The sequence below is a fragment of the Melanotaenia boesemani genome, chromosome 9 (assembly GCF_017639745.1).
Source record: "Melanotaenia boesemani isolate fMelBoe1 chromosome 9, fMelBoe1.pri, whole genome shotgun sequence".
NCBI classification, from domain to species: domain Eukaryota; kingdom Metazoa; phylum Chordata; class Actinopteri; order Atheriniformes; family Melanotaeniidae; genus Melanotaenia; species Melanotaenia boesemani.
The window spans coordinates 20,691,726-20,707,170 of NC_055690.1; the positions used below are offsets into that span (position 1 = coordinate 20,691,726).

The window sequence follows — 15,445 nt, forward strand, 5'->3', positions numbered from 1 at the left end:
CATCTCCCAGTAGCTGGGTTTTTTTTCTACTATGGGATAAACATAGTTTGGACATAAGCTTTGTTTTGTCTTCCCAGCCATGGAAGACAGTTTGGAAAACGGTATGAATGTCTGTGACTGTCGCTCAAATGGGGCAAGATAAGGTTAAAGGAACAGTGCAGGTGATTGGTCTTTTTTGTGTGTTTGTGTGTGTATTCATCCCCATCCCTACGCAGAGTACTATGAATAATGATTTGACTGGGGTCAGATTCCACTGCAAATGCTCACCTGTATCTGACACTAGTGGTATCGCGTAGCTGCTATTAATGTCCAATTTTCAATGAAAGCAGAAATAGAATACAGATAAAGGTAACACACCATCCAGCTTCACACCAGAACACATAATTACCCCAATGGGTTGTGGTGAGGGATCATATCCTGGCACACACTAGGGGGTCAGCGACGATAAGCTTCAGCCCAGCTCCCAACATGGAGCATAATTACTCTATTGATAATTCACCAGGAAAATGGTTCCAGCCAATTGCAGAGCTCCGATTTAATGGATTGGACGATGAAACGGGGAACGAATAGAAAGGAGGCTGTGAGGGGGCACGCACATGTGTGTATTTGTGTGTGTATGTGTGGGAGGTGGGGTGGGTGCATGTGGGGGCAACCAGCAAGGGCTTTTTATTAGAAATGAAAATATGTTTAGGTCATAGGGGGACCCATTTTCCCTGGAGATAATAAGGCCAATGAAATGTAAAGCAGGGGAAGAACTTGGAATGGGGTCCAACTGTGGCTGTTTATCTGTGTGTGTCCTGCATTAGCCCATTTATCCCCAGCCTCAAATTAGCTAATCATTCTCCAAGGGGAAGGACTTGGTCAGGAAATTGACATTTAGCAGCATAGGCTCACTCTATTAACTACAGTAAATTTAATTTGCTGCACACCCCAGAAGTGGGCTGTTTTCTTTGCCATCAGAGGGAGAAAGGGAAGGGAGACTGAGAACTAAAGAGAGGGGTAGAGAAATTGTGTTTTTGCATCTGCTGCTTCTGGCCACAATTTGCTTGGCTGTAAATATAGGACTAAGGCTTGGAACACAGCAGCTCTGATGCATTTCTCCTCATGTTCTGCTGATTACAAACATACGCAGACATTGTCAACATGTAGATTCATTCATTCCAAGGTCTGCTTGGGCCATTGATGGATTATCTTTCCTGGAGGCCCCATTCCCAAAAAATGGCAGAGATTTTCCTTTCTGTCTTTCCATTAGGTGTTATTCTCTGACTTGCCAAATTGTAGCTCCAGTAAACATTGTGTTAAAAATTATAAATTGTATGTCCGCCTTAACCTCTGTCTCTGAATCAGATGTTTCATTCTGATTATTTTTGAAAATCACTACAAGAGACTGCTTTACACATTTCAGTGAGACTGGATATACTCTGAGAAAGTAACTACAGCATAACTGATCCAGATGTTCTGATAAATGAAGTATTAATCTTCAACAGAATAGACAGTCTCAGGTGACTGTAGCTCAGAAGGCAGACTGGCTGTCCTTCATTCAAAAGGTTGTTGAATTGATCCCCAACTTCTACAGTCAAGTGCATGAGTGTCCTTGGACAAGAGACCAACCTAATCTTTTCTCTTTGCAAGTTACATTAGGGTTAGGTTAAAGGTTCTACTAAATGAATGCAATGCAATTATGTGTTTTTTAAGACAGAAATATTGGGACCTGCTGACTTTTGAGTTTCATATTTGAAAGTGTTGTGCTAGAACTTTTCAGGACAAAGCAACATATTCAAAAATGCCATCTGGGTAAATGGTGTCCATTTGTCACTGTTTTTCACTCTTGTATGAAAACACTCTGTCTCAAAAACTGCTGAATTAATTATCTATTTATTGACAATACCTGCTTACCTGCAGGGTTGCAAAGGGGGTGGAGCCTGTCACAGCTTGGGAGGAAATGCCATGTTAAGATAACTCCTGATGCAGCGCGCATGTACTATTGGCAGCTGCATAGAAGCACAGCTTGGGAGCTTCCACGTCTTAATTTTTTCTACAGCCAGGAGTGGATCTGATTGATAGCCTGAAGACATTATGCACATCAGATTGTTAACAACCACAGTAGCTAATCGTCACTCAAAGCAGCCATACCCATAATAGCACACAACTTTCAGCATTAACACAATATGATGAGAGTTATAAAACATAATCACCACTTGAATTGTCATAAACATTTCTGCTCGGAGTATTAGTTGGGCATCAAGTGACCATTCATTGAACTGCATTGTTTTATTTTAGTTTCTTTATTTACTTTTATTTTTATTGCTTGTGTTTGCAGTATTATATACACACACAGAGACAGACACACACACACACATATATATATATGGAATTGTATGAAGTAAGCCTGAAATTAAATTTAATAAGTTCAATTTTCTATATTTATAAGTGTCTTAAAGATATTCTTAATTTGTGATTATATTCTTTTCTCTCTCCTACATTTTCCCTGGGATTCCTGTCGGTGAGACCTTAAACTGGTAACGCGACTCTCCAGTGATCAGCATCACCTCAGCCTAATTGATTGCAACAGTTGTCAGAGTGTTGTCTGTTAGATTGGTGACAGGCGTCTGAAGAAAATGATTAGTTTTCTGTTGGGAGAGAGACAGCTCTGGATGTCCCAAACTGCAAACTAATAAAGGGGGGAAAGCAATAAAGCTCGTGGACAGCAGGTTTGACTGTTTTTATTGACAAATCAATAAAATGATAGATGATGGAAAATAACGACATCTCAGCTGCCGATTTCTTCTGGGGCTTCAAATCATGCCCCCCTCCACCTGCATCGGACACACATGTGCTTATGGCACAGAATGCAGTCTCATACATATCTTTGTAGAGCATGTCTAAATTATTAGAGTGCTGTGACACATAAATAGGTTGATGAGTAGAGCACTTTGACTTACAAGTTACACTTTGAATTTTTTCCTGCTGTTTAAATCAGAGTGCTAATGTTTGTGTGTCATAGCTAACAAAGTGAATCTCCCACTGTAAATCTCTTAGAGACCAGAGGGTCAGTGTCAGAATCAATACCGTGGACAGATCCTCCTCTGAGCCAGCATCTAATTGGCTCTATTTCTACTGTGTGTGTGTGTGAGAGAGAGAGATACTGTTATGGTATATCGGTTTGTATATAACTATTATTGCGCCCGTCCAATGAAGGATGAATCTGTCAGCTCTCTGGAAATTTGATCCCACGGAGTTTCATTTTGTGTTTTAATGAATGCAAACCTCACAATGTTTTTATCTTGTAACATAAAGTCACAGTTTCCACAAAGTTGGCTTTACTGTGTGTTGCTGACAGAAGATTTCATTAGTTTGGTTTTGATTTAAGATCTCCCTTCTGATTATGGTTTGCAAATCTTTATTACATGTAAAATGATTTTATTTGCATGTTGACAAAAATCCAAAATACTAAAAGCACCCATAACAAAGTTTGTTGTGCAAGCTTCATAATAGCTTTTTACAGTCTTTAAGGGGGTAGAAGAATATAGGCTTTCACAATGAGCAATGACTCACCTGTGCTGCATTGCATCCACAAAAAGTGCGTTTCTTAGTGGGAACAATGCACCCATGATTCTTATTTCTGTTTTCTACCATTCTTACAACACTCACACATAAATGATAGATAAAAGAAATTGTTTGCTACATTTACAGAGAGTTATTAAAAGTCATTTTTGAAAATAAAGACTATTTGTTTAAAATACAAACCAGACAAGGCAAAACATAAATTGGATTTTGGCTACACACACTCATTCAGTGTTGGTGGGTTGGGTTCTGTGCAAACTTTTGACTGGAACTGTATATGTAAAAGGTGCATCTGAGTTCTTATTTATGTAGCAAGTAGGAAATAAAAGGTTTATCAGTGACTTAACAGCTGAGATCTTAACACTCATCACTGTTAATTTCTTCAGATCTCATTCGCACCACCGGAGGTCTCGCAGTAGGAGCGGCAGCCGCAGCCATCGAGCAAGCCACAGTCGCAAGAGGACTCGCAGCAACAGCAGAGAGCGGGACCGGAGCCGACGCAAAGGCCGTGAACGGGAGAGGGAGAAAGAGAAGGAGCGAGACAGAGACAGGGAGAAGGACAGGGACAAGGACAGGAGCAAAGACAAAGCAGAGAAGAAGGGGTAAGTGGAAAGTTGTACTTAATATGAAAGTTCAGTTCACAGGAAGACAGAATTGTATCTATGGCACAGCTCAATCATCACAGCCCATTTGTGTTATTATAACTAAACATGGAGACTAGTGTCAGCTTGTCCATCCACCATCCATCACTCAGTCTTTCAAGCCATCAATCCACCCCCCCCTGCAATCAAGCGGTTGGCTATACAGACCTTGTAATGTGATACAGATCCCTCATGTAAAAGAAAATGTTGTAGTGTAATATAAAAGATGGTAGGTAGGAGTATGGTGCAAGTTTGGGCTTCAAGAAATGTTTTGACCACCGGATGATTTCTGATTTCTTCTCTCCCTTTAGGCCCAGGTGCAATAAGTCTAGAAACATAACAAGATCATATGCACCTCCAATGTCTTTGTTGTCTGAAACATGAAAAAAAAGCCAAAAGAAGTTGGTATCCTTACTTGGAAGTGTGTCTTTATATGGTTGTAATACAGACCAGGATCAGGTTTAGAGTATTGGATACTTTAACAGTGCTACACTCCTCTACAGATAACTACCTTAGAGGTCTCTCTTTACTTCTACCAGAATAGCATTCAGTCCCTCACCAACACAGCATTCTTTAATGTGATGGGAAGCCACTGTAATATTACTGGTACCCAGTTGTTGTCTGTCATATTGAATAACGCAGATGTATTTATCAAACCATATATCCCAGGAGTGATGAAGACCAGCGGCTGTGCAGCAAACTGAATCTGAAGTTATGGGATAGCTGCATCAGATTACCTCATTCTGCATTGATTAGTTGAAATTTAAGTTTAAATTGATCACATAAGCCACAACATACATACATACATATATATATATATATATATATATATTTATTTTTTTTTCTTAAAATGTTAAGAATGGGTTTGTTCCAGTTTTGAAAGCAGAGGACTTGATAATGGAAGGCATCCAAAAGTTGGCTTATTAAACCAGGTAGTTAAAGTACCACAAATCTCCCTATGGCTGAATGTTATAATGGTTTCAGTGTTTACAAATTTATCACCCTCAAAATAAAAAGGGGTGCATTCATTAATTGCTTAAATATTCTACAGATAACTTTGTAATCAGGTTTATAGGCTTTGAAGTGTAAAAATATGAGGACCATGTTTAAATTAATACAGATATTGACTACAGTTGGTTTATCCAAGTGGGCGATTAATTACAAATATTTTGAGGCTTTTCAGTGGTCTCAAACAAAGGTACAGTACCTGTCAAACTTTTGGACACACTTTCCATTTAGGCTTAATGCAAAAGACTTTTGACTGGTTGTGTATGTGTTGATAATAAATATGTAGTGTATGTAAGAGCATTATTTGAATAAATTGATGCCTGTCTATGTAGTCAACATTAATGTTTTAATGATTATAGTATCTTTGGTAATTAAAAAAAAATACTAGATTAAGATGTTTTTGTACCAACAGAGCATTGAGATTTGCTTTTAAAGGAAAAATGTTCAGTTTATTTTAAACTCTTACATATTGCCTTTCTTAGATCAGAATCAGGAAAACAAATAAAGCTAACTGCGAAATGTAAGGCCAGCAGACTATATCTGTTTTCTTATTAAGGCTTCAATATCCTTTAGCATCGATAGGAATCTCTCTCTTTATCTCTGACCCTGCTTTAACTTGTCTTTTTGCATGCATGTTTGTTGGTTTGTGTACATGTGTGTTTGCATTCCCACCTGTGGCAGTGTTAATATATTTCAAACTGTCTATCCTGTTATCTGGCCTTGCAGTTTACTTAAACCTACGAGGATTGAATAATTTTGATCCAATCGTGCCACTGACCCACCATATGGGTTGACTTACATCTCTCAGCCATAGCATTAATACCAACCCGCTTGTATTGTCAGGGTGTAGACTCAGGATTTTGGGGGTGAATATGCAACCAAATTCAGAGACATGATTCATGTTAAACTATGCTCCACATCATACTCAAGGTTTCACAGCTGAATATTTCATTGTAATGAGATAATTAACTTAAATTACCACCTAAATTATCACTGTGTAACATTTGAGCTTATATGTATATACAGATTGCAAGAATAGTACATCAGTTTTTAATCTTTCTTCTCAATAAATGTGGGTATTAATTATAGTTATTTCTGCGTTTTAATGTTATTACTATTAAATGAGTCATTTAAAGTCATTAAAACACTATTAGGACATCATTAAAGACACAATTTTCCAGGAAGTTAAAGTACAGTGATCAAAGCCTAAACAATGCTCTATTTCTGGTTAAAGCATATTGTTTGAATGGATAGATGTCTGTATAGCTGTCATTCTATCTTTGGACCTTAACATGAAGTCATTATGGTCCAAAACCTGCCTGCCATGGATATTCTTGTTATTCCCCAGGTGTTCCCACAGGAGTTTAGGTGTGTTACAAGTCCTCTTTTAGCAGAAGAAAGGCTGAAACAGTGAGGTGTTTCAGGAATATGTAAAACATAGACTTTTTTTTTTTTTAACTATCTCATCTATGACAAGCCACCTCTTCTTTTTCTTTTGTCTTTGTCATTCTTTTTTAATGGTGATGGGGGTAGGGTCTATATGAGCACCCTGATCCACACCTCTTGCTCACAAACACGTGCACATACACACACTATAACACTCCAACCTCATTTACATCCAGGTTTCCTTGTTGGATGATAGAAGGAGAGTGCAGTAGTGTGGTGCTGATGGCAAGGCGGGGTGGAGAAGAGGCTCAGGAGCTTTATAGTGTCTGTCAGGATGAAAGAGGGGCCCCTCAGAGCAGCACCCTGACACTGACTCTGTGTGCGCACATGTGTTTGGTGTTGTTGTCATTAAACATTTAAGACTCCTCTAGTATGACAGCAGGCAACTTGGTGCTCCAGCGGCATGTTTTCATGCAAAATTTATTGAAAAAGACGAGCTGTTGTTAAGAGATCTTGTTGCCTTTCACCAGTGGCAAAGGGTAAGTGGGTGATTGTAGGGTCTGTGTGTGAATGTGTCTGTGAGTATGTGTGTGTGTGTGCTTTAAGTTATCATCCAGCATAGTATTTACAGAGAAAGGAAGACTTTCCTGGAAGAATTTAAGCACCAGACAGTAATGTTTTTATTATTACTTTTGTGAGTTTTCTTAACAAGAAGGTTTATTTGTTTCCTGTGTAGTGTGTATATTTAAAACAAGACTAAACTGAAGATACCAGTGACTTTAATATATATCTGCAGCCACATTTGATGTGATTTTAATGATGATATGAACAACACACCTAATACTTGAACAACAGATAAACAAAACTAAATAGAAGACCCATGTACAGATATGATATATTTGGCTTTAATGATGTTAATAGTTTATATCAATAATGATAGTTTCTAGTATTGAATAAGAAACAATGCTCCTAAGTTTGAACAGCTATTTGTACATGTTTGAAGATGAAAATATGCACCGATTTCTGACCAAGGTTGTTTTAGACATACATGCAACTTTGCTTTGGTCTGTACCTAGATGCAAAAGTGAGGGTTCTTATAATTTCTTGTGCTCATCAGGCTAAGTTATTATTATTTTTTTTTTGGTCCATGTTTTTACCCCCATTAAATCAGACCAGAAGAAAAATTGGTAATGTTAACAGGCACACTTTTGGAGGAGCACTGACAGATCCAATTCAATCCAGTTTATGTATAAAGTATATTTAAAACAAACAGCATTGTACCAAAGTGTTGTACAATTTTAAGCAAATGATAAAGATATTTGACACAAGTTTAATTTTAATTTAAATTCTTACCTGTTTATATACAGGTGTAACTAAAAAAATTTGAATGTTGCGCTAAACCTAATTTATTTAAGTAATTCAAGTTAAAAAAGTAAACTAATATATTTTATAGACTCATTATATGCTAAGTGAGATCTTTTAAGCATTTATTTGTTATAATTGTGATGATTATGGCCTACAACTTGTTAAAAAAAAAATCTCATAAAATTAAAATAGTGTGAAAAGGTTCAATGTTGTAGCCTCTAAGTGCCACAATCTAATCAGCTAATTAATCCAAAACACCTGCAAAGGACTCCTGAGCATTCAAATGGTCTCAGTCTATTTGAGTAGAATTCAGTCATGGTGAAGATTACTGACCTAACAGTTGTGTAGAAACCATCATTGACACCGTCCACAAGGAGAGAAAGCCTCAAAAGGTAATTGCTAAAGAAGTTGGATGCTCTCGAAGCTCTGAATCAAAAAACATCAATAAAAAGTTGAGTGGAAAGGAAAAGTATGGAAGACTAAAGGTGTTCAACAACAAGGAGGGATGACGGCAGCCTGGAGAGGATTGTCAGGAAAAGGCTGTTCTAAAATGTGGGAGAGCTTCACAAGGAGTGGACCGAGGCTGGAGTTAGAACTTCGAGAGCCACCACACACAGACAGATCCTGGACCTGGACTTCAAATGTCGTATTCGTCTTGTTAAGCCGCTCTAAAGAAAAAATTAACTGGTTTGTTGAGCAGTGGTCTGAGTTGTATCTCATTTGGAAATCAAGGTCCCAGAGTCTGGAGAAAGAATGGAGAGGCAACAATCCAAGACACTTAAAGTGCAGCGTGAAGTTTCCACAGTCTGTGTTGATTTGGGGAGCCATGCTATCCAGCCAGAGACTTTAGAGCACTTCATGCTTCCTTCAGCAGAAAAGCTTTTTGGAGATTCTAACTTCATTTTCCAGCAGGACACTGCCAAAAGAACCAAAACCTGGTTCAATGACCAAGGATTACTGTGCTTGATTGGCCAGTAAACTCTCCTGACCTGAACCCCGTAAAAACTCTATGGGTCATTGCTAAGAGAAACATCCATGCCACGCCGTATTGAGGCGGTAATTCATGCAAAAGGAGCTTAAACTAAGTACTGAGTTCATATGCATGGCTATATTCTTAAGCTGGCCAACATTTCTGTATTCAAAATCTTTTCTTTATTGATTTCATGTAATATTCTAATTTTCAGCTATTTTGATTTTTGGGTTTTCATAAGCTGTAAGCCATGATAAAAAAAATTATAACAAATAAATGCTTGAAATCTCACTTTGCATATTATGAGTCTATAAAATATATTAGTTTCCTTTTTTCAGTTTAATTACTGAAATAAAGTTTTGTGCAATATTCAAATTTTTTGAGTTTCACCAGTTTTCCCTCCTCCTTTCTTATTTCAGTATTCTCAACACAGATTTATGGCTTGAGTCAGAATAAAAACAAAGACTATTCTATAGATGGAGAACAGTCGGGGCCCAGTTTTTCAACTTATCTGTGTTAGTGCGCACGTATAGTATGCGTTTCCCCCTCCACATCTTCAGCTTTGTCCAAAAAAATTTCTGGTTTCAGGAGACGTGTTTACCCTTTCCTTTGGGTGGTTTTAGCTTCTTTCCCTATATAATCAAGGTGGTGGAAGAACGTGTGCTTACTACTTCAATTTACATCCTCAATCAGAGAGGTCTGTCCAATTAGGCTGAACTCTGTGTCTGTGCCAGGTCATGGGAATGCGTTGCTACCATTTTACTCATTTTAATGTCATTTAAGTAAGAAATGTGCACGGGCTGAGCAGCAGAAGCATAGAGAGTGGTGTGGAGACCTCTCATGGCGGTGGAGTCTTTTCCCCATGCATGTAAAACCGGACTCTGTATAATGACCTAAGGGTTAAAGAAATTAAGTGGTTGCTTGCTTTTTATTACAGCCCATTTTGATGTCTCTGTCTTAAAGAGGTTTTTTTCTGCTTGAGAGAATATGTACTTATACAGCACACATAAATTGCTAAATCAAAAAAAATAAAATCATTTATTTATTTTTCTAACATTCTTGCTAAAAGAAGTATTCTCACCAACCTGCTCATTGCCATCTTTTTCTGTGAATCTGATTGTTTAGTAATTCCTCTCATTACGCCGTTTTCCCTCTGACAATCTAATCAGAGCCCAGCCTCACCGCAGGCCTCAGTTTGGTTAGCTTTGCTTCATCGCTAAGCTTTAACCTCTGGATGCCTACATGCTATGAGGCAGAAAGAAAATAAAACACGACCCTGCACATAAGCACACACACACATTTGCACAAGTCTGAGGAAATGATTGTCTGCTTCTTTGCCTCTGTTGAACATCTATCAGCTCATTAGTTTTGATAATACACAGAGAAAGCAAGTGTGTTTTTGTGTGTGTTTGTGCGTGTGTAGCCCCTGCCTGCGGCATCCTCTCAGCCTGCTGGGAATGTGTGTATGGGTGGTGTGGACAGGACCACTGGCTGCTGTGTGTGCTGTGCTGTGTGCATGTGTCTGCAGGACTTTAGGCTGTGTCTGGCTCTAGGAGCGAGTCTAGGGAGGTAAGAGACTTCAAACACTGTCCTCGGAAGGTTAGGATACACTCGCATTGACATAAATCAGTGAGCTGTAAGTGTGTGTTTTATTTGTGTGTCCGTCAAAGGAGGGTAGCCTGGTGGCCAGGAGCAAGAGGAGACGTGGTTGAGGCTGCATCAGGCTGGTTGTGCGTGTGTGTGTAGTTTGGGTGTGTGGGGGGCTGGATGATTGGAATAGGAGTGATGCCAGGGGTGGACAGTGTGCACACATACACACACACACACTTACTCAGGTCCCAGTAGGCTATCGTGCAATCACTGAAGGGTGCAGCTGTAGTGTTTCTTGGCCTGTAGCTGAATGCAGTCATTAGAAGTGTTTTTTTTCTCTCACACACAAAAATGAGCTTAAATTGGATGGAATACTAGAAAACAAACTGGGAATACACAGTAAACTGAGCCTTCATCAGTCTTCATCAGGTGGATGTCTAAAATGTATACAAACATAAAAAGAGTTAAAAAAAAAAAAAAAAGATAAACTTGGTTTTAGCAAGTTTTACTTTTCGGTCTTGTTCAGTGATAACTAGCTTTAATAATAATATTACTAATTATTATTATTATTTAAGGACTTTGTGCTGCTTTTATATGAAAAGTGCTTTATAAATAAAGTTTGATTTGATTAGTCTAAACTGTTTTTAAATCAGAGTTGAAGTTTTGTGAATTTGATACATAATCCAGGGTACAATGCATGCTGATTGAAATCAAAGGTTTGTACTTTGGTTTTCTAGAAAACAGCTTTTTGCCTAACATAAATTGTATACCAATCTGAAAACAAAACTGGAATTCCTTGTTTGTCCAAAATTTTCTGTTGGTAGTATTTTCTATAACGCATGAGAAAAGAGGGAAGATGGAAACGACAACAGTTTTTTTGTAGTCTTGACAGTATGTGTGAGGAATATCTGGCCACTCATAATCACAGGAGAGACACTCAGAGAGCGATAGAGAGCTGTGACAATCCACTTACTGCGCTCTGTAATCTGTTTAACCATTTAGTGAGTTGTTAAGGGAGTATGCAAACACGCACACACAAGGAAAACGAAACACACTAGAAGCCCTGCAGGTTTTAGTAGTTCACGGCAGAGTTTGCCTCCTAAACTGGGTAACGATTCAGTGCAGTTGCACATTTAGAGCAGTGTGTGTGTCCATTTGTTTGTGTGTTGATGTGTTTGAGACCTGCTGTAGGCACTGAGAGAAGCCAGGCCTGGAGCGTGATGACAGAGACCAGACCCGGCCAAATAGAAGATCCCCCAATCCAATTATCTTGCTCCTCTTTTATTTTTTTCCTTTGCTGTTCTTTCCTTGCCTCCTCTCCTCTTTTTACAACCCTGTCTTAGCAGGTGCTAGTGATGGCAGTCGTGGCTGCTGTTGAAGTGGCTGGCTGCTCTGCTTTATGGATCAGAAGAGGATCCAGGCAGGATTATAAGCAGCAGGGTATGAGCAGCAAACATGACAGGCCAGCTCCGATTTAGGAGGGTTATGTAAATGTGATTGTCGACAAAATATGTTTTTCTGCCGTCAATACTACCCCCCCCCCCCTTTCTCTATGGAAATGCAAGGTAGTTTGTTTGGTTTGGAGGAAGAAGAGTGGTGTTGAAGGCAAACAGAGGAGCTAAAAGAGAGTATCGTTATGGAAAATGATGTGTAAAAAAGACAAACTGTTAATGTTTAATTTTCTCTAGACTCCAGTGCTTATTCATCAGCACCCGGGGGGTAAAGGAAGGTGTTGACTGAAGTCTTTATGAGTAAGACTTAGTCTAAGAATATATTAAAGAAAGATATGTTCCTTTTAGTAGAGGAGAATAGGCAAAGTAGATAAGATGGAGAAAGAGAAGAGGGAAGTTTCGAGTTAGCAGAGAGTACCTCACATCATACATTCGACCTGTACTGTGCAGAGACAAAAATATAGCTCTGCAGATCTTGCCTAATGGCATTGATGATTACAAGAATACCTCTGCCAGACTGAGTAAACAGCATTTCAGGCATACAATTAAGTACCATAGCGTAGATGTGAAAGTAAATATTGCCTGAGAGGCACATATAACAATCATCCTCGGTGGAGGTTTGAAATCGACTGCCATTTTCAGAGCATTTTCTTTAGCACAGAAATGAGCCGAAACAAAAGAGTTAAGTGTGTATTCAGCAGTCACAGAAGTGGGTGTTTGCTTGATTGTGATGACTGAGCGATGGTTGTGCTTGTTCGTGTCACTAATAGAACTGGACATCTAACACAGCTTATAATGAACATTGAGAAATAGGAGAAAAGTTAAGAAGTCTCCCTCCTCTCCTCTCCCCCTTCCTTCCCATTTAGCCTTCCACTTTTTCAGCCCAAGTTTAGATCTCTGGGCCAATGATTAATTCATTTGTACTAATGTCTTGCTCTCCTTCACTCTCATGTGCTGTCTTGCTCTCTCGCTAGTCTAGTCCCTCAAGTTCTCTAATAAAGTTATTCCACCTTGTGTCTTACTCATTCTCCCTGGCACACACACACATACACACACAGCCGACTCGCTGTCCACTTTTTTGTCAGTAGGGCATATGCAGCCCTAATTTTTATATGATATATTAGCTCCATTTGGGGTTGGGCTTTATGGTAAAATCTTTTTAGATCGTTATAAGAAATGTCTTCCATTACCAGCATACAGTAGTGTAGCAGATTTTTTTAAAATAAAATAATGATACCAGTGGAGTGATGTAAAAGTGATGCAAAAATTACTGCATGTTGTAGATTAGAGAGCAAATGAACTGTTTGTGGAGACAAAAAAAACAAAGATCACATTTTACTCAAAGAAGATGATGAGGGGAAAAAAACCAAAAATACTGTGGACCACTACTAGATCTAGCTCAAATGCACATGAAGTAATACCAGGCTGTGTTTTAGCATTAGGTTTGGAAATTGACTTTTTGTGCTTTCACCATATAATTTATTTAACTTTTTTTTTATTTCTACATCAACAAATGTTTCTGTTCTCTTAGTATCTTTCTGCGAGTCAGTCTTTCTCTTCCTTTTTTCCCCCCATCCTTTATTATTTAGCTCTACTTCTCCGTTTCTGCCTCTTTCTGTGCCCAGGTCTGACGCCACGGAAAATATGTACAGTGTGTATAAATATCGTGGGCACTGCTGTCTAATCAACAGAAGAAAAAAATGAACTTCTATTCCCCACATACACACTCATTGATGGAGACCAACAGAAATCTGTCAGTACAGAGCACTGCTTGGAAAATGTTTTTAGGGGAAAATGGTGGAGTATTTCAAAGAATGAAGCAGAGTAGCAAATCATCTTGTTAAATTTTCAAACAGAAATGAATCAGATTGAATGATGCTGCTGGAGCCAATGTTATGGCACGCACATTTGGCCTGTATACATAAGCCATAATTATAGTATGTTAAGTGTGTGTTTGAGAACGTTTATATTTGATCATACAGGATGTTTAAATCTGTCATATGTATAATGCCCAGTCTATGAAGGCAATGGGTAAAGGTTGGTTTTTACGCAGTTTTGATGCCTTTCCCCAATTCGTTTGTCTGAAGGATTTTAAGTGTTTTCCCACAAATTCTTTAGTGCATTTTGTAAACAGAGTTATGTTTCTCAAATACTAAATACTTTTTTGTAAATGAGACTAGAAAGCTGAGTTTTATTTACTTGCATGTGAGCTGTAGTTAATCACTCTATTTTTTGGTGTCTTTGTGTGTACATTAGTCTTGCAGTGTTCTTTTGTCGGTTTGTATTGATGTGAGAACTGGCCTGCTTACCTATTGTTCAAGTTTTCCTAGAAGTCTACAAACAGAAAGATAGGCGTACGCACACCCACACATACACACACACACACACACACACACACACACACACACACACACACACACACACACACACACACACACACACACACACATAATCACGCCTGACATCTCTCCCTCTAGGCCAAACTGCAAAAGTGCTTGGGGCCATGTTGTTTTGTTTTCTGACAGACAGACAGAAAGAGAGAAAAAAAAAGACAGACTTACCCTGGCCAGCGATTATGCCTGTTTGACACCACAGACATAGAAGGGGAGGAAAAAAATGAGAAGTGCAAAAAAAAAAAGGCACAGAAGAAAACAGTGTGTAGATGATATGAATAACAATGTACGTGGTGTGTCTCTCTGGACCCTGATAACCTGCAGACCAGAGCCTGGTGCCTGTGACAGGCTGGCCTTTGTGGCCACTTTATCCCGCCCGTACACTTGGAAGGTAGAGCCAGGATAATCGCACCTAATCTAATTAAGGCTAAAGAGGGCCATGACTGAGGCTGGCCAGGAAAAGACTGGCCACTCAACACACACACACCCACCAAAAAATAAAGCTCAGCAGTGAAATCCTGTTTGCATCAGAAAAATAAGGTTGTCATATTGATTATGCAGATGAGGAGCTAACGGGCACTAACTGCCTCTCGGGCCAGCCAGTTACAGCTGACACAGACTAAAGAGAGGGATACAGGGAGGAAGAGGGGATTAGAACAGGTTTAGCTCTGTTTTCTTTCTAACACTTTGCATGTACCACTTTTAGGTTCAGAGCAGCATTGTCTCTTATACTAGTTTCTCATCTAGTAAAGAGACCGGGGGTTGATTTCTGAGGAATATTTAGTCAGCTTGTTTAAATCGAAGAGGTTTGCCGTACACATGCAAACCCAAATGAAATGCAGACTTTTAAAAGACGTGTTGTAACAAATGACAACGGCTAAAATAAAGTGATGGAATCGGTTGGATTTTTTTAGTTTATTATTTTAAATGAATTTGAGGACAAACAGTTATATCTTTGTGTCTATCCAATCGGTTGATAGTTTTATTGACAAATCATATCCTGTAAATGTCTTGAAATGTCTTGATTTAGCTGAAAAATATTTTGGAAATCATTTACAACTCAGTGAATTGTTACAT

At 38.8% G+C, this 15,445-nt stretch overlaps 1 protein-coding gene across 1 annotated transcript in view; it reads left to right on the forward strand.

Annotated features, from left to right (window-relative positions):
• The window catches only part of rsrc1 (arginine/serine-rich coiled-coil 1), a 113,621-nt gene that overhangs the window by 17,927 nt on the left and 80,249 nt on the right, over window positions 1-15,445 (forward strand). The window contains exon 4 of the mRNA XM_041994671.1: window positions 3,951-4,166. Coding sequence (XP_041850605.1) covers window positions 3,951-4,166 — 216 coding nt within the window. The remainder of the gene's footprint in view (window positions 1-3,950; window positions 4,167-15,445) is intronic.